This window comes from Apostichopus japonicus, chromosome 11, assembly GCF_037975245.1.
Source record: "Apostichopus japonicus isolate 1M-3 chromosome 11, ASM3797524v1, whole genome shotgun sequence".
Lineage (NCBI taxonomy): Eukaryota > Metazoa > Echinodermata > Holothuroidea > Aspidochirotida > Stichopodidae > Apostichopus > Apostichopus japonicus.
This window is the reverse complement of record NC_092571.1, coordinates 26,040,723-26,059,308: the sequence shown is the minus strand read 5'-3', so window position 1 is coordinate 26,059,308 and position 18,586 is coordinate 26,040,723. Positions and strand designations below refer to the sequence as shown.

Below are 18,586 nucleotides of genomic sequence, written 5' to 3'. Positions count from 1 at the left end.
CCAAGCATTTATATTATTGAAGTTTCATTCCGCCATCTTAGATAGCTAGTCTTCGCGTACGTAGCCTACCGGTATACCGACTCATCGGTTGGCGCTGAGACTAGCGCTATCGAACGGGCGAGTATGGCCTCACGCGCCACTACATCGTCGTTAGCTGTCGGTTTATTTTCGCGGGATAATACATTACAATGAGTACGTGAGTGCACATACGACTACGAGGCTGTTCACCAGAAGCCGCAAAGAACACATTAGGGGTAGCCTAAGTCATAACCTCAAGGGCGGCGGAAGCACTTTTAATCTGGGGGGGGGGGGCGGGTGGGGAGCACCGACATCAAAGGGCACTTTGCAGAAATTCGATTGGAGTGATGCAGCCAAATATTTAGTACCCTTTATAACTCTTATTGTATTATCTTATTTGCGTATACACATCACTCCATCAACGCCCCCCCCCCCCCCCCCCAAGGAAAATATGCATACTAGCACTGCAATATCCAATGTGCAAATTGGGAAACAATGAACAAGTTTTCTTTTGAGACAAAATGAGGTGAAACCATGCTAGTTGCTAATGTATGAATCTTCCGAATTAGACTTTATTTCTTGTCAATATCTTAACAAATTTTTTCCATTCGAAATAGCCTTGAGTTTTACCCACAGAAATTTATTAAAAGTCAGGGGCGTAGCCAGGATTGGCAAAGTTGTATGCACGACTATCTGAGCGGAGCGCCACCACCGGATGGCGCGGAGCGTACAAGAAAATTTTTGGTTTTACAAATCCCTCAGATGGCTGGAAACGGCCCTTCCCCGAGTTTTCCTTCTGGTTCCCTGGCCTCTTGCTAACTTGAGACACCTCAATTTTTATGTAGAAAAAGGGCACATTTTTAACCTGAGGAAAAGTGGGGGGGGCACGTGCCCCCCCCCCCCGGTTCCGCCGCCCTTGCATAACCTCTACCCTTAATTAATATAAACATTATACAAGTACACTGGTTGTTGACATAGCCTTCGATGTCCTTGAACATTCCGACCCAGTAGAACCTGTCATTGGCAAGGTCATACACCTTCTCTGCACCCACATGTCCCATTTCTTCATACAACTCCTTGTAAACCAAATGGCGGTATCTCAGAGGTAGCACCAGCTCGTCTTTTCCCTTGATCACCCTTTTTAGGATCCCATGCATGTTGATCAATTTTCAGTTTATCCCACTGCAGTAGAAGTTTGGACACATTCTTTGTCTCAGCACGCCTGATCTTTGTTGAAGGTCTGTGGCCACGTTGTTGGTAGAAAAGCACTCTTGTTATGATTTCATCATCTGCCTGTGCCACTCTCAGCTCGTTTTTTGATATACTTCTGCCTCTCTAATCTTCAGGGAACTTTAGTACTTCAGACACTGGAGCAGACTGTTTCTATCAAAGTCGTCTCCCTTGGATCACAGCTTCCACGGTTTTTTTTACACAGGTCAGGACAGTTGGTGACAGTTCTTCAGTGCAGTAATCCATCACTGTCTTTGGATCATATGATAATGGCAAACGGGATAGGCTGTCAACATCGATATTTATCCTCCCAGGTCTATATCGAATGGTGAAATTAAAATCTGCCAGCTTCCGACACCCAACGTTGTCCTGTTGCGTTCAGTTTGGCATTTTCTAGTACATAGGTGAGAGGGTAATGATCTGTTTAGACGGTGAAATGCTTCGCATGAAACAGATAGTTCCACCAGTGTAAAAGAGAGTCTCGCTCTACAGCTAGTACAGTGCGCCAAGCCGTCGCGCCACTGTATCGGCTGAGATATTAGCTGATTAGTTAATAGTTCTAAACGTTAGATTGCATAACGTTAATCTAAACATTAGATTGCATAAAACTGTTTCACACAGAATTAATGATCCTGGCTCTCTGTATTCCATTTTAATAACTGTTTACGTATTCATGAATAAAAATCGAACATACATGTTCGATTTTTATTGAGAATTTGATTAGTAAAAACTTTCCAGCAGATAAAGGGGCGCTCCAGCATTTTACAGAGGGCACTGTCGTATTAGTCCTGAATCAAATTAACTCAATAGCCAGATAAGCTTGGATATAGACGCACTGGGTGATTCACTAGTTCAACCATGGAGCTATAAACAGAGCTCCATGGTTCAACTTACTATGTAGATAAGCTGCTAATGAATACATGGGTTGGGTAAGGATGATGACGAAGGTATGTAAATATGCATTATTACATGGATTAGGAATGTATGATTATGTAAGATAGGTAAGTAGTTTATGATTACATGGATAAGGGATGTATGATTATTCATTCATTCATTCATTTATTTGTTTCTTAACAATATATATACAGATAAGTTAACTAAGTGACAAAACATTTAACAAGATAGAATGGTCAATAGTATCAAACGCCTTAGAAAGATCAAGGAAGACACCTAGAGAAGTTTCATTATCACCTGCTGCTTTACTTAGTTATCAATCACGTCGACTAGCGCGAGTTCAGTGGAATATCCTGGACGGAAACCATATACTGGCTGTTTGACATAATGTGGTGTTTGTTAATAAAACTACCCAGGAAAAAAGTGATCTCAAATTTACCGCGCTAACATATACCACACTTTTACCACGGTAAAACCTGGGTAAAACCGCGGTTAATCTGTTGTACATTACCGCGGTGTTTTGGCCCTATGGACGCGGTTTTCGCAGTAAATTATCACAAATTTACCATGGTTTTACCATGGTGTTACCTCGCTTTTACCGCAATTTACAACGGTGTTACCATACTTTTACCACACATTTACCCTATTTACCACACATTTACCATAGTTTACCGCGGTAAAATTAGGGTACATATTTTGCTGGGTAAGATCTTGTTGAACATGATTCTTTCTATGATTTTTGAAAGCATGGTAGCACAGAGATTGGGCGGTAGTTAATAAACTGACAGTGAGCGCCTTTTTTTATAAAAGGGTATAACCTTTGCGATTTTTAAGATATCAGGAAAAGTACCACCAGCAAACGATATATTGCAGATATGAGTTAGCGGCTTTGCAATGAGATGAATAACACTACGAACCACGTTCGGGCATATTTCATAATAACCAGCAGACGTTTTTGGTTTCAGACAACAAATTGCCACTTTAACAACGTCATTGCTGCTAACCTGAGATAAAAGGATGGAATGTAACTGATTACCTGTTGTTACTTTTCTGTGACTCCAATGTGGAATATTTTTGGCCAGATTGGGGCCAAGATTAGTGAAGAAGTATTAAAAGCATTTGCAGTTTCCTGAGGATCACTAATAGAGACATCATCATCATCAACAATGAAGATGTTAGGGTAATTGAACAACTTTTACCATTGTTTAAAATAGTGTTTATGTTTTCCCATGTCTTTTTGTTGTCATGCTTTGAGCTGTTTAATATGCATGTATAATGTTTTCTCTTTGCCATGCACATACTGTGATTGAGCTTATTTCGATATTTGGCGAAGGACTCTTTGCTAACTTGATATGGTGACAGTCTTGTCTTGTACAGTTTATTCTTACGTTTAATTGAGACAAGGATTCCATTTGTAATCCAAGGTTGATCATTCTTTAGCCTTTCCCGTACTCTATACAGTGGGATGCAGTCTGAATAAGCCTGGCTAAACTATTATTGAAGGTATTAAATGCAGTGTTTGTGTCATTTGCCAGAAAAAACTTCACTCCAATCAGTGCTACATATACAGGAGGCAAAATGTCGGATATTACAGGGGCGTCGGGAGCTATTTGGGATTGGTACGGCAGATCAGAGTGTGGCCATCTATCAAAATTATCGGGGGAACGTTTTGTAGGTCAAACTTCGCTACGCGCCACCATGGTTGGCGCGTATCGTAATGGAGAAAATTTTGAAAAATGCCTCCCAGATTGCAGGAAATGACACTTCTCCCTTGTCTGTTTTTGTACCCGATTAATCTTCTGAAACACATTTTTGAAGTATGTTTCATTTTGGTTCTTTATTTTTTGCCATTTTTTTTTCTTAGTCCTTCTTTTTTTTCCTTTTTTTTTTGCGCCGTGAATATTGGTCCGGCGTTCCCCGGACCTGCCGTACCGGTTCCGACGCCCCTGTAAGGGGGCTGCAAAGCAAAATCGTTACCGAAAATGTCTGTGGAAGTCACTCTGCCCGTCCTTTAGTTGGTTTGTGTTTCTTGTGAAAATCTTGCGGCAGGTTTTATACTCAAAGTTAACGACGTAGTGAGGGCGCTTTTCGCCATTTATTTCATCCACAATTGTTAAATATTCTCGAACCTGCTCTGCCCGTTGTCTTCAGCTGACCGTACTTTTACCTTATGGATAATGCACGGTTAACTCACCATTGGCATGCTGAAACTCTCGTGTCTCAAAACCAACTGGCACCGAGATACATGGATAGAAAAAAGAAGAAAGAAACGTTTTAAGCAGGAAGAAATAGAGTACATCTCTTTGTTGTGGATCATGGCAGGGCGGGGAGGGATGCTTAACGGGTGCGATAACAATAGTCGGTCAATTCATTTGTTTCTTCTTTTTTCAAGGAGGGAGAGGGGAGTTTGCACCATTGAACATGATGTTTGAAGCTCCACATTGTCATTATTGACCAAGTGGAACAACTTAGGCCGCGTTTACATTACTGATCACAGTAAGATGTAAGATCCGTGAAAAAAGTGAGGGGTGGGGAATTGTTTACAACGGCGTCAATTTAGCAACAACCATGTAAAATTCGTTACGTTCTGATGTCTATAGATATATATTCTATATAAATTCTATATATATATATTCCTCCTTTTCATTAACATAAAGTCTGTTTAAAGTATCTCTTTCGAGATCCGGCTTTAGGAATATCAAATGATTTTCGAGTTGGTTAGCATCATGTTAAATCTCTAGAGTAAGGCAAAATATGTCACCAAAACAGGACTAAAGTATTGTTCGATACAAGTGTCAAACGCCTACAGTGAAACTACGACCTTACTTACCGGTTTCGAACCTCTGGACATACAATCAGCGTCCATAGCCTAGACGGTTAGGGTGTCCGCGTACAAAGCGGGAGGCCCGGATTCGAATCCCGGTGGAGGCTGGAAGTTTTTTTCACTGTTCTGGATTTTCCTTCTCATTACGATTTTCAATTATAAATATTCATTTGCCTTGGTCGTTTACCTCCATTTCATTAACATAAAGTCTGTTCAAAGTATCTCCCTCGAGATCCGGCTTTAGGAATCACAAATGATTTTCGAGTTGGTTAGCACATGTTTGATCTCTAGAGTTAGGCAAAATATGTCACCAAAAACAGAACTAGTATTGTTCGATTCAGGTGACAAACGCCTACAGTGGAATTACGACCTTCCTTACCGGTTTCGAACCTCTGGACATACAATCAGCGTCCATAGCCTATAGTGGTTAGGGTGTCCGCTTACAAAGCGGGAGGCCCGGGTTCGAATCCCGGTGGAGGCTGGATGTGTTTTCCACTGTTCTTGATTTCCAACTCATTTCGATTTTCATTTATATATATATATATATATATATATATCCCTGTTAGACATCTGGATAAAGTACTATTTCAATACATTTGATATGATGGAATCAATACCTATTTTTTGAACACCCTGATGTTATTAAGTGCTGGTTCATTCAAAATTAAGTGAATGTTATAGCTAAATTGCTTTATTTGTTAGTATCTGTAACAGCAAACTCTTTTGAGACATCTAATCCACCAGAATAGAGATAATATATTTGTGTCTGCTCATTTTACTATGTATTAACAAGGTAACACTGTTGTGTTAAATTATTCCATGTAAATGGCTATGTATCCAGCATTTCTGAATAGATGTATATTTACATACTTTTACAAATAAGAAACGTTACATGCAAGTCAAAGATAAAATAAGCAACATATTTCAAATGTAATATTTCTCATGCACTTATACAATGCAAATACCAGGCCTTGGCTAATAGACCATGCACATTTCAACGTATAATAGTAGAATTCACTCGGACGTCTTTCATATTTCAGCTTTTACTTGGAGAAAAAGATAAAAGTTATATTTCCTTTATTACCCAAATGTGTCCTATTTTCTCTTCTATATATAAAATACGGGTAGGATTTCTGAACCCAAAGACTTACTTATTCACTGTAAACCAATAAAATGATGGTACTTCAGTACAAATGCACGCAAATGCCCCCAACGATTGTAAATATATAAACAATCGCTGACTCGATCAGAATACTTAGCAACTTTCAAACACATGTGCCAGTAGCTAGCGATAGACGCACATATGCAGTAACAATACACACCCCTATCAACAGCCAGCCTTACTTGCCAGTTAGTAGTCACGAATGTTTCATGTTTTTCCCAGTATAAAATGGAGAGGAACGAAGTTACTCGACTGGCTAAGGCAAACACCTTCGTTGCTAGGTTGCTTTGTAAATTCCTATTTTCGGGATCGGTGAAGGCTTACGGTGTTATTCTGACAACGTTTCTCGACGATTTCAAAACAACGCATTTCATTCTTGGATGCTCCTTCGCCCTCCAAATGAGTTCGTGCAACATATCATGTAAGTGTGAACTATGGCAGTAGTATTACAATGAGTGCATCTAGAATAAGGTTGTAGAGCTGAATTAATGAATTCATGCATTATGAGTATAATTTTATTCACATTTGACGAAATATATTAAGTAGAAATTGAACTGTATTATTTCCGTTAGTTTATAGTTTGGTATACGACAAGGAGGAGGGTCGTGTGGTGCGTGTGTGGTTCCTTGACATGCATAGGCGTAGGAGCCCTATTTGATTTTTTTTTGGGGGGGGGGGGGGCTGTAACGACTTGCCGGAAAAATATAACCAAAATTGTTCAACAGTTTAATGTACATATCATATAGGCATGAATTATGTTATTACATCGCATGCCAATTACATGCAATCATTTGCCGAGCTATTACCATTCCATATTGGTTATCATTTTGAGGGGAGGTCGTTACAATTATCATGATAATGATACAATATTAGTTTAACCATTGAAGAACACATTGCAATTTATTTTTCTTTCAGTAGGTGCCCGAAAAATTATCAGCGTATTACCCGAATTTTCACAAAAATATTTGATTATGAGGGGGGGGGGGGGGGACTGCAGCCCGCATCTTTCGCTAATGTTGACTTGTAAAGACTTACTCAACAAGAACATGTTGGTCAAACTTCATGCGTTGTATGCTGATGTTTATCAGTTAGCAGAAGAAATATAGTTTTATTTGCACCAATCTGTTCTCTTCTGAGGTCAGCCGAGGTCAAAGTCTAAAACAGCTTGTACAATCGTGATAAGGTAAAAAGAAAAGCAACTATTGGAATAAGCTTCCTTATTAATGGCCTTTATAGGCTTCAGTATAGAGAATGTTGAAGAAGCAACACTGTCACAGAGTACAGGGGTCGAAAGAAGCTCTCTACCTTATTGTTATTTGTGCGTTACATGCACACTGTCAGTTCTTGAACTATGATGTAATATTTGCAAAGTTTGTTTTCAATTTACAAAGATTAGGTGATCCTCATATTATTATTATTGATTCACCTTCCCTGATTAACAGCATACTATTCTAATCTTTGGAGGTCAAAAGGTCGGTTTTCAGTAATTACTTGACATTATTATTTGCAGTGTCACCTTAATTGTTCTCTCGGGAAACGTGTCAAGGGTCAAATCACTGAGACTGCTGGTATTGTAGTTTTCGATTATTATTTTTTTTTGTAAGCAATTTGTAACTCGAATGTAACACCTAAACAACATATGATATGAGATGATCCGGCAACTTCACGTTACAAAAAACAGACACATACACACACATACATTTGTTGTTACAAAAAAGGGGACGCGTGGAAGATTCCAGTTGCACTTAAAAATGTAACAAATTAGTTAGCCTTCTCGTGTATCTGTAAACTTAACCAGTTATCTTTATTTATTATCATCTTCTCCTTCTCTAAGTGTTATAAACGCTGCAGAGTCATGAAGACAACTAAATCTTTTTTTCTAATAACATATTAATTTTTTATTCTATATTTGCAGCACCTTTAGTCAAGTTTTTGAGGCGTTTTGCTGAATATAAAACCTTGTACATGTTTGGAGGGATGCTAGCTGCTGCGGGATACTTTTGTCGCGCTATTTTCCCAATGAATGGAATATGGGTACTGTTTATCTATTCGGCAATTACAGGTGAGTATTTTTGTTCAAATTTTAGTATTTGCGACAAACCAGAAATTCTGTCGCGTTTTTTTCATTTCTGACCTACTTATCGTCTTTAGTTCAAGAATCCTCTTTATTTGCTCTCGCAGGTATTGGGTTCGGCTTATGCAATATTTCTTCGGTAGTCTACATGGAGAGAGCATTCCGTGATTCGTTCCCTACTGCCTATTCCATATCACTCTTTGCTGCGTATTTCGGAATCGCCATCTTGCCTTTGTTGTCAGAATACCTGTTCAAATCCTTTGGAATTCGAGTTGACATGACAGTGTTTGGAGCACTCTGTTTGATAATGGTGCCCGTGGGACTCATACTGCCATCAAAAGAATTGAAAAGCAGCGACAAGGCTCAACAACGTCGTGGCGAGGAACATTTACCTTTAACAGCTGAAGATTTTACACGGCGCAACCCGAATAATAATATTGCATCTTCTTCCATCATGGAACAAAACCGTGAACTTTCCGGATACGACCGGCAAAGAGAAACAGTCAGTACCAAGTTGGGATCTACGGAGAATTTATTGGAAGAGAAAAGATTAAACCATCCCTTATTTTCCGGTCATCCTGACTTTCTTCTGGTTTGGGCCATCGGTACCATGTTTGGATTGACTTTGTCTAGTTGGGCTATCTTTTTGATCCCGTTTGGCGAATCCGCCGGATTAGACTCTTCCACAGCCGTTGTGATGTCCCTCTTCGGTGGCATTGGTGGTGTACTGGGAGATTTGTATTGCATTTGCATCTTCTACAAAGGTCTTGCCAACATCTTGAGTGGATTTGCTTTACCATCTTTTCTAGTGTTTCTTAGTTTTATCGTGACATTAATATCGAGTGAATTTCCTGCACTGGCTTTATATTCGTTTATAAGTGGCTTTGGTATCGCTGTTCAGGGAATCGCGTCCACCAGCTTTACTCCGTCAACACTTTGTGACGACCATTTTGAAGTTGCCATTGTACTATCATATTTCACAGGTGGTATCGCCGCCCAGTTAGGTAGCGGTTTAACTGGTAAGGCGTTCACTTCTTCCTTTCATTTTTTTCACTATTTTTTACTAAGCTATAACATAACATGGTGAAATTTCACCATCCGCCGTTTTTTTTTTTCATTCAAAGATATTAATAAATTGCTATTTTGTTAATCGTTTGTTGTAATCAGACCCAAAGTAGTTAATGATTTTCCGCTTTATTCTTGCACAGCTTAAGCTTTGTAATGATTCTATGCGTTTCGAAATAGCAAATTAACCAAGCTGTTCATTTTAAGAAACAAAATGGGGAAAAGGGGAAGGTTTCAACAAGCTTTAATTAAAGACATTAATGATCGGAAGTATCAAAAAACATATTTCCTGAGGACAGATTTCATTCCTGTTTTCTGTTACGCCATGCCTCTTGAATTAAACACGCCACTGCTTTATACCTCTCTAAACTGTACTCCAATATAATGCTCTCAAAGCACTGGTGTATTGACAGTTTACTGACCTTGATCAGATAGAAACATGATATTCATACTGCTCGTACTGACAATAAGAGTGCTCTGAAGCGGGACATGACACTACAAGAATGGAAGAAAAATTGTTCCAACTGGGTGGCTTGCCTTGCCCGAAGAACAGTTGATAGTCGATTCGGCAATAGCAGACTCAGTGATAAAAATCCTAAGTGTGCAAAACCTAGCCTATAGTCACACATAATATACTACACTTTGCACATACCTGCAACCATCTTCACAACCTCTCTCTGACTATGCCTCATAGCGTAATGTGGTAAGAATTATGTCTCTGACTAGGCTATTAATATGCTTAGACATATAGCCTACGTATATACAGTGACAGTTAGCTCAACTGACGTTCGATGAAGCTGATGGAAGGAACAATAGCTTACCAACTTTATTGTATATTTAATTAAGCAATAATCTCCCTTCCAAAAAGTCCTAAAATAGTTGTCCTGTGATAAAACCTAACACAGAGGAAGAATTATAGGTCGAGAAGAAAACAACCGGTATCGCTAAGCCTACTACTATCTAACAGGATTAGTGTGCAGTATTCATTCATTCATTTATTTATCATCACAGTGCCAACAAAATACAAAATAATGCATATAAGTAAATCAAATAATTCTAGGCACAAATCAAGAATTACAAAATTAACAACAAGTTTACACTGAGATAAACGGAGGCGAACTTTTACAAAGTCTGGCCACCGTGCTAGAGAATCCCCCCCCCCCTAGTAATTAGGTAGGGGAGGGAATAAGCAACAAATAAAGGTTAAAAGAGACGAGTAGACTAAGTATTACACACATGAGTTATCATATTTTAGTAAGGTGGAGTCTAAGATTCTTCGTAAAGATATATACTGTACTTCTTTCCTTAATTATATTTGGCAATGAATTCCAAAGATTACCAGAAAAATAGATACGTGCTTTTTCTAAGCTCAGTTCTTGGCTTAATATTACGAATAAATCAGCACTGCGTGTATCATGGTTATGAATTTCAAAATTATACTGTATGCAGTTACTTATCAGGTAGAATATAATTTACAAGGCGATACATGAATACACTTAACTGCATAGTATGTATATTATTAATGGTCATAACATCGAGTTTTTTTCAAACAGGGGTGGTGTATGATCAATAAAACCAGCATTGCACATAATGCGTACAGCCCTCTTTTGAAGTTTACGTACATTTTTAATAGTATAACTGTTACCCAAATCCCAGACAATATTAGCATAAGAAATTACCGGCAAGATCAGTGCATTGTACCATAGGCGTAGGAGCCTCATTGATTTGGGGGGCTGTAACGACTTGCCCGAAAAATATAACCAAACATTTTCGCGAGCTCCGCGCGCGTTCCACATGATATGCATGACATGTGCATATCATATAGGCATTCTTCGGTTATTACATCACACGCCAATAACATACAATCATTTTCGGTGTTATTACCCTTCCATATTTGTTATAATTATCGGGGAAGTCGTTTAAACAATAATGATCATAATAATATAAGTTTAACCATTGCACAACACATTGCAAATTCTTCTTCTTTCAGTAGGTGCCAGTGGCGGAGCTAGGGGTATTGGTCAGGTAGGGGAGAGAATGGTCTGTAGGGGCGCTTTCGACACTATCTAAGCGGAGTGCCACCACAGGTTGGCGCGGAGCGTACAGAAATTTTTTGAGTAAAGATACTCCCTAGATCGCCGGAAATGACCCTTTCCAGGCCTTGCTAATTCGCAGATAAACGAAGAAAAAATAGGTGTCATCGCCATTTGTCAGAAAATTGCACCAACAAAATGTGACAAATGTCAATAGGTATTTGAGAGCGCAATAAAAAAGTCAATAATCGCGAATAAGTAAAAAGTGGTAAAAAGCTGAAAAGGGCGCGAGCAGTCCATTTGAGTCCGTCAGGGGGCATCCGCCCCTCTGACTGTACGGACGCTCCGCCACTGGTAGGTGCCCGAAATATTCTCAGCATATTGCCCAAATTTTCACCCAAAAAATTGAAAAACACACTGCAAATTTTTAATCTTTCATGCAGTAGGTGCCCGAAAAAGTTCTCAGCATATTGCCCAAAGTTTCACCAAAAAATTGAAAAACACATTGCAAATTATTATTCTTTCAGTAGATGCCCGAAAAATTCTCAGCATATTGCCGAATTTTCTTCAAAAAAAATGAAAAATACACTGCAAATTATCCTTCTTCCAGTAGGTGCCCGAAAAATTCTCAGCATATTGCCCAAATTTTCACCAAGAAAATGGTTAGGGGGGCTGCAGCCCCCTGCTCCCCTCTTCCTACGCCTATATGCATCGTACAACAATAGTAGAACTTTAGAATCAAGTACATCTTTAAATCTATTAATAATGCCTACAGATATTGCTACTTTGTTACATTTATTATTAAGATGCGATGTCCAATTTAAATTCTCATGAATAGTAACGCCTGAAAATTTGGTACATGTCACTCCCTTACATGTATATGTACAGTACACATACCTTAACAATGTAGGCCTTATTACCATTATCAGTACGGAATACTGCTGCCGGACGGACCATGGGGCTAAATATATAAATGCAGGCCATGAGGCAGTACGACGCAGTACGGACTGCGACCACGAATGTGGGAGAAGCCCGCACGGGTTTATGAATAACAAGATCGACAAGATCGACGATTTAACTCAAATTTGGAATCTAACAGTAAAACTTGAAAAGTATGCATGTGTAACAACGATGACACCGTAGCTGTTTAGTGTTGCATATTCATTAATCATTACTAAACTCACATTTACACTAGATACGTACTTTTGCAAACAGACACTCTGCTAACGGACATGTATAGGAACGGCACATGTTTACAACCTCACACATCCTCATATACCAGCGCATGCGTGTTACTGCACTTGTCGTCAGGCATACCATATACAGTATAGTGCGCTGGACTAGTTGGCAACTTAATTTACTGAATTTGAAATGCAATCTGAAATGTAGGTCTACATGGGTTGGGAATTTTGAAAATGAACTCGGCAAATCTATAAAAAAAAAAAAAACTGCTTTTGACGATTCCACTTCTTCTGCAAGTTAGGTCCTAATGTCTAGGCTTAATTAGGCCCAGCTACAGTAGGCCTAGGCCCCTACACTACAAACTTCTGGCGTCATGCCTTCCTATCATACTCACGTCCGTGTTCGTCAAGTCGCCTTGGAACCCTCGACGTGCCTGGGTAGCCGATTCACACAGTAATTACTGTCAATCTTAAAGTTTTGTACCAGAGTAAATACTGGATCGTGCTGACAAATCTGATACATCGGTAGCATGTGCTATTAGGTTTACAGTAAGCACTGAGGATATGTGTAATCCCAATAAATCCCAACAACTGGATTTGTTGGCATTACACATATCCTCAGTTCTTATTGTAATCCTAATGGCACATGGTACCGATTTATAGCACGATCCAGTTCTTACTGCGGTACTAAATTTTAAAAAAATTACAGTTATTAACTGTGTTCGCTGAGTGTATCGGGTGGCCTGGGCTCAAACACGATACGTAAAGCAATTATAGATTCATATCTCTGCCAAAATTGGTAAATTAGTCATGTCAGGGTAGGGGTAACAGCTAAATGCTTGACTTGTATCGACAATACGTCGTGAATGATATGTGATTTCTACATAATTTTCTACATATATTTCTGATACATTTCTAGATGGTTAGTGCTATGTAACAACATACATTTCTAATCTCTACTAAGCTTACCGAAAACGTATGAACTGGGTGACATCTAGGCGTTTTTTTTTCTTCAAAAATGCAATAAAAATGTTACCGTTTTTAAACCGTTTCATACATATAACCGATTGTCTTGTAGTAATGAAAACAGAAATTACCATCCACAATCAAACCGTTATATCTTGACAACAACTCTCATCTTATTTTCTTTCTTGCCTTTACAGGTGCTCTAATTGATATTACTGGATCCTTCTCATTGGCCTTTGGTTTACTTTCTGTTCTGAACTTGTTTCTATCCGTCGTTTCACTAATTTGGTGGATTGTGAGAAAGAATAGTACAAACTCTTTCTCAAGCTAGAAATCCCTTATTGCAAACCAAGTCTCTGCAATGGTGATACCCAGGATGGAGGGGTGGGGAGGGGGTAGGTCATAGGGTCGTCCCCAATGAAGAGGAGTTCTCCCAGCTCACCCATATTCAGTCTGCTGCTGTATAAATATGAGGCCCTCTGCATAACTTCCAGATTTTCTTTGAGTAATATTATACTTACAAAAGTGCTAAACCTTTCTGGGCCCCACTCCAACTTGAACAATTTCGCCCCTGGACCACATCAGGCTTTGAAATAGATTCCGTGTTTATTGAATTTCTGTCTCCCAAACGTATTTTAAACTCACTACGAGAGAATAAGCGATATTTGAAAATGACTTTCCGGGGGATTTGTAGCTTGGACCCCCCACCCCCCCCCCCAATTGGGGCCCAAAATTCATTCCAGAGTAATGAAGCTATCATTACTCTTTATGACAAGTATTTATAATGAAGTAAAAATAATGTAAACATTGAACAAAAGTTAATTTAAATTTATTGACATGTCAAATGTTATATAAATATGTTCTAAACACAATATATTATATCAATTGCAATATGTACCAATCCTACCCACACAAAAATGAACTTCTATTTCTCTGTCTTTGCATATTCATGAGATTTACAAAGTGAACATTAACATTGTAATTTCTTACGAAAAACTGCATGAACCATACTCAGAAACTGTCGTTCCCGATTCCACTTGTAGCAGGAGATAATGCTGACGAAACATTTACGTCACGTGATCATAATTAGACGTCTAGGACGAATAACTGACCATGACTCATGGTCAGTAATAAATTACTGATTTGAGACGACCTGTATATCTGACTCATGATCAGATACGTATATAGTTATAAACCTGCATATATCCAAGGACATCTTACCGCCAACTGTAAATCAATGAAACGTATTCTTGTTATACATTGCCAGTGTGTGTATCGTACACTGTGGCTAAGACTTCATCAATTTGCTGACGTAACGGTAAATATAATAATAATAACAATAATAATAGAGTGGCAACTTATAACGCGCCATATCTGTCAACTTGACACTCCTGGCGCAGGTGTATAGTCTTGTTCAAGGCCAAGGCCCTCTCACACGACCTAACCCTGGTCATTGGTAACCTGTCATAGCTACACACCAAAGTGTGCACAATTCAATCAATCTCTCCTAGGGGAACCACAGTGCACCCCGGGGGACTTCCCATAGGGTGCAGCCACAAACCGACGCACGCAACTACATTTACAAGTTACCTCGCAAGTCCCCATTTATACACCTGGGTGAAGAGAGGCAATGGAGATAAAGTGCCTTGCCCAAGGACACAACGTAATGATCTGGCCAGGACTCGAACCTGTAATCCTTAGATCACATGTCCACTGCCTTAACCACTTGAACTGGATCCTAACAAAGTAGACTATCCCACAAACTGAGAAATGGGACAACTGCATTCAATATTTTTTGAAGCAGTTTGAATATCATCAAAAACATACATATTCTGCAGGAAAGGCAAATCCCATTGCAAATATGTTTCTGAAATTAGAACCAATGAAAGCTGAAGGCGTCTTTCTGACACGATTCTTACAGGACTCGATAAGCAATTTTTATTGTGATGATTATTACGCCCTAAAGACTAGTATATCAATACAATAATATGTACTAAATAATCATTTTCTTTGTATTCATCATATTTTATAATTAAGTAATTAATATTGTGGTATGATGCAACGTTTCATAGGCAATCAATAGTTTTATAAATAATATATATATATATATATATATATATATATATATATATATATATATATATATATATATATATATATATACTTCAAGCTTCCAACGGAATTCGAACCCGGGTCTCCTACAGATGCTGACACCCTTAAAAACTAGGCCATGGACGCTGATTGTATGGCCTGAGGTTCGAAACCAGTAATGGAGGCTATCAGTCCATTACATGCTTTGTCAGCTGTATCGAACAATGCTAGTTCTGTTTTTGTGGTATATTGTTGCCTTTCTCAAGAGATCGATCATGATGCAAACATTGCAAAGATTAAAAAAAAGAGTCATAAATGCAACCTCTATATGGTTGCCTAGCTATGGTTCAAATAAATCAGATCGAAAAATGAATGCATATTCTTATTCATTATTAGTTTCCTGTAAGCCAAGCTAAGTTACATACCTGCATTATTTTGCGCCAAATTGGGAGACACTGGAGTTTTAATTGTGTATAATTATCGTTATTTTTTATGTCCTTCGCCTGTTGCTAACAGACGTTTCGTCGATGCGTTGTTACTAAGCGCCAAAGTATTATATGAGCGCTTTTTGTCATATCCAGGCTTTCTTTTCACATTGATCTCATTTGGTTATAAATGCCTACTTTTTGTCAAGTTCTTTCCTCGAGCCATTGACTTCATGAGAATTATTATGAGAGCGTATAGAGGAACGATTGAATAAGTAATGCACTTCTGTTTACTCCTCTTCCATGCAATAAAGGTACAATAAAGATACCAGTAATATTTCAACATGTAAATATTACTAGTAAACGTACTCACTAGTCTGTTCTATTCTAATTATGTACAAGTGTTTACTAACTGACAATGAATGAATGAATGAATAAATGAATGAATGAAGGAATAAATAAATAAATAAATGCATGATGAAGGAAGGAAGGAAGGAACGAACGAACGAAGGAACGACTGAATAAGTAGTTTGATTATTCGCGATGCCATCAAAACGGATTGAACAAGACTGAATGGAAGACCAAAATGCACAAAATCTATTTTAGGTCGGTGGACACGGAGCCTCACTGACAGGGAGCTCTAGCAGGTGTGTTATAACGAAGCTCTAACAGCTCTGTGAACGAGAGCTCGATTTGAAAACGATGGCTTTAATTGCTGTTGTAAGTTCCATACATTGCAACTGCCGCAATTTCTCGAAAACGCCCTCTTAGTATAATTTATAATATATAATTCTAACCTATACATGGTGCATCACTGCCATTACCTTTATTAACGCAGGGCAGTGATTACGTCGTAAAGCCAGTGGTGATGTATGAATCCAGTACACAATAATTGTGTGTTTAACGGAGGAATCAGGGATTTTACCAGCACATTAATGATGGTTCTTCTGGGTTTCAGTGCTTCAGACTGCCACGCATATGATTTATTTTTAGTTTTTATTGGACCAAGGATACATAAATATTTACATGGCGTATCGACAAGGATTTTTCATGTTATGTGTACAAATATATACCTACTTAGCAGCGCATTAACAGTGTACTATACCACCGCTCTGCGAGAAATATGTGCTGCAATTTTCATTCATAAAGGGTCAGACTAGTATTGAACTTAATTACATTTTATTTAGTGCATCAGAATAACCATTCAAGACTCATTTTAGCTATCACGTCTTTTGATTGCAGCTATATAGCTGATTATAAATAGATGATTAAAATTGTAAGCGGACATTGAAAAAGACATTGGCGCATTTATGAGAAGGTTGAAAAATACAGCTTTAAAATGGCAATAAAGGTTATTTTTGACATTATGCTGATCTTTGCTTTCTTGATTGCTTATACTTCTCAAGCGGAGATTAGATATGCACAGTTTCACGAGACAGGAGATGTGATCGTTTTACAATACTTCCCTTTCGGTACTAAGGTAGGGATTTACTGTATGCAGAAGACAAGCAACTGGATATACATCACTATCTACGATAACGGTATTATACACATAGTTGAAAATACGGTTTTAGAGGATAGGTTCTCAGACATTTATCAGTTTGAAGTGATTAATTCAACGACTTCTCTATTTACAATAAATAACTTAACCCGTCAGTTAAATGATACAATTTTTACATGTCTGAGCGACCTGCCATTATCAGAGGCTTTAATCCGATAAATGATGTTAATCCTATATGTACGTCATCATATCAATCTCGATTCATATTTGAGGATTCGGTACAACGTAACATCGAGATGAATTGTACTTCAGAGGAAGGAGACCCACCAGTGATGATGTCAACTTATTTCAGAACAAACGAGAACGTCACAAGCATCTCAACCAGGAGAGTGTCATTCGCATCGTACTTCAACTCATCATTTAATAATAGTGTCTTTGTCTGCAACGTCTCTCAACAATTACCAGCACCTTATCAGAGTTATCAAGGATCTTGCTCCTTCGGACCTATACTGTTTCTCCCTTTTGTTCTCTGTCACAGTGACACCTCAACTATCGACTTTAGTAATGTTAGGAATGCAATATTTTGTTGTACCAGTAATGTGAGTGAAGTTAACCTAACCTGGTCTAACATCCCTAATCACTGGATATATAATATTAATGAAGGCGCTACATACATTGAACTGAATGTTACGGATACCGGAAGTGACGTCTACTCAGTTGCCATGCAATGTGTCAGTGGTTACAATAGAGATAGAGTCCTCACAACAACAGCACTTTTATCATATTCACCACTGTCTTTCCAAGTTACCAATCTAGCAATATATTTGACCTTGGTGATCATCATCATTGTTGTTACTTGTGTTGTTGTTGTGTTTCTTCTCAGTGGCGTTTATATGACAAATATTCGAAAAAAACAAGGATACAATTCAAATGGATGATGCTTCCGTAAACGTTTTACCGGGAATTCTTTCCACAGAGAACTATGTGAACATAAATTCATCTTCATTTACATATGACAGTGGTGGTTATCTCTCTCCATGTGAACCTTTACAAGACGATGAACAGTATGATATTGTTAAATGAGTATTCATTACTCTCAAAAACAATTGTTCATCGTTAATG

At 38.4% G+C, this 18,586-nt stretch overlaps 1 protein-coding gene across 1 annotated transcript; it reads left to right on the top strand.

Moving 5' to 3' along the window:
* The first annotated feature begins 6,298 nt into the window (after positions 1-6,298).
* LOC139976203 (monocarboxylate transporter 14-like) lies at positions 6,299-15,524 on the top strand. The gene is made up of 4 exons (XM_071984721.1): positions 6,299-6,549; positions 8,044-8,190; positions 8,310-9,221; positions 13,645-15,524. Exons 1-4 carry the CDS (start codon positions 6,357-6,359, stop codon positions 13,776-13,778), a joined length of 1,386 nt encoding a protein of 461 aa, XP_071840822.1. The 5' UTR covers positions 6,299-6,356; the 3' UTR covers positions 13,779-15,524.
* Positions 15,525-18,586: the final 3,062 nt, after the last annotated feature.

Excerpts from the sequence above, each read along its gene's own strand:
- LOC139976203 (XM_071984721.1), top strand. The coding sequence starts at position 6,357 with ATGGAGAGGAACGAAGTTACTCGACTGGCTAAGGCAAACACCTTCGTT. Across the intron at positions 8,191-8,309 it reads TATCTATTCGGCAATTACAG|GTATTGGGTTCGGCTTATGC; the intron begins GTGAGTATTTTT and ends TTGCTCTCGCAG. Across the intron at positions 9,222-13,644 it reads GTTAGGTAGCGGTTTAACTG|GTGCTCTAATTGATATTACT; the intron begins GTAAGGCGTTCA and ends TTGCCTTTACAG.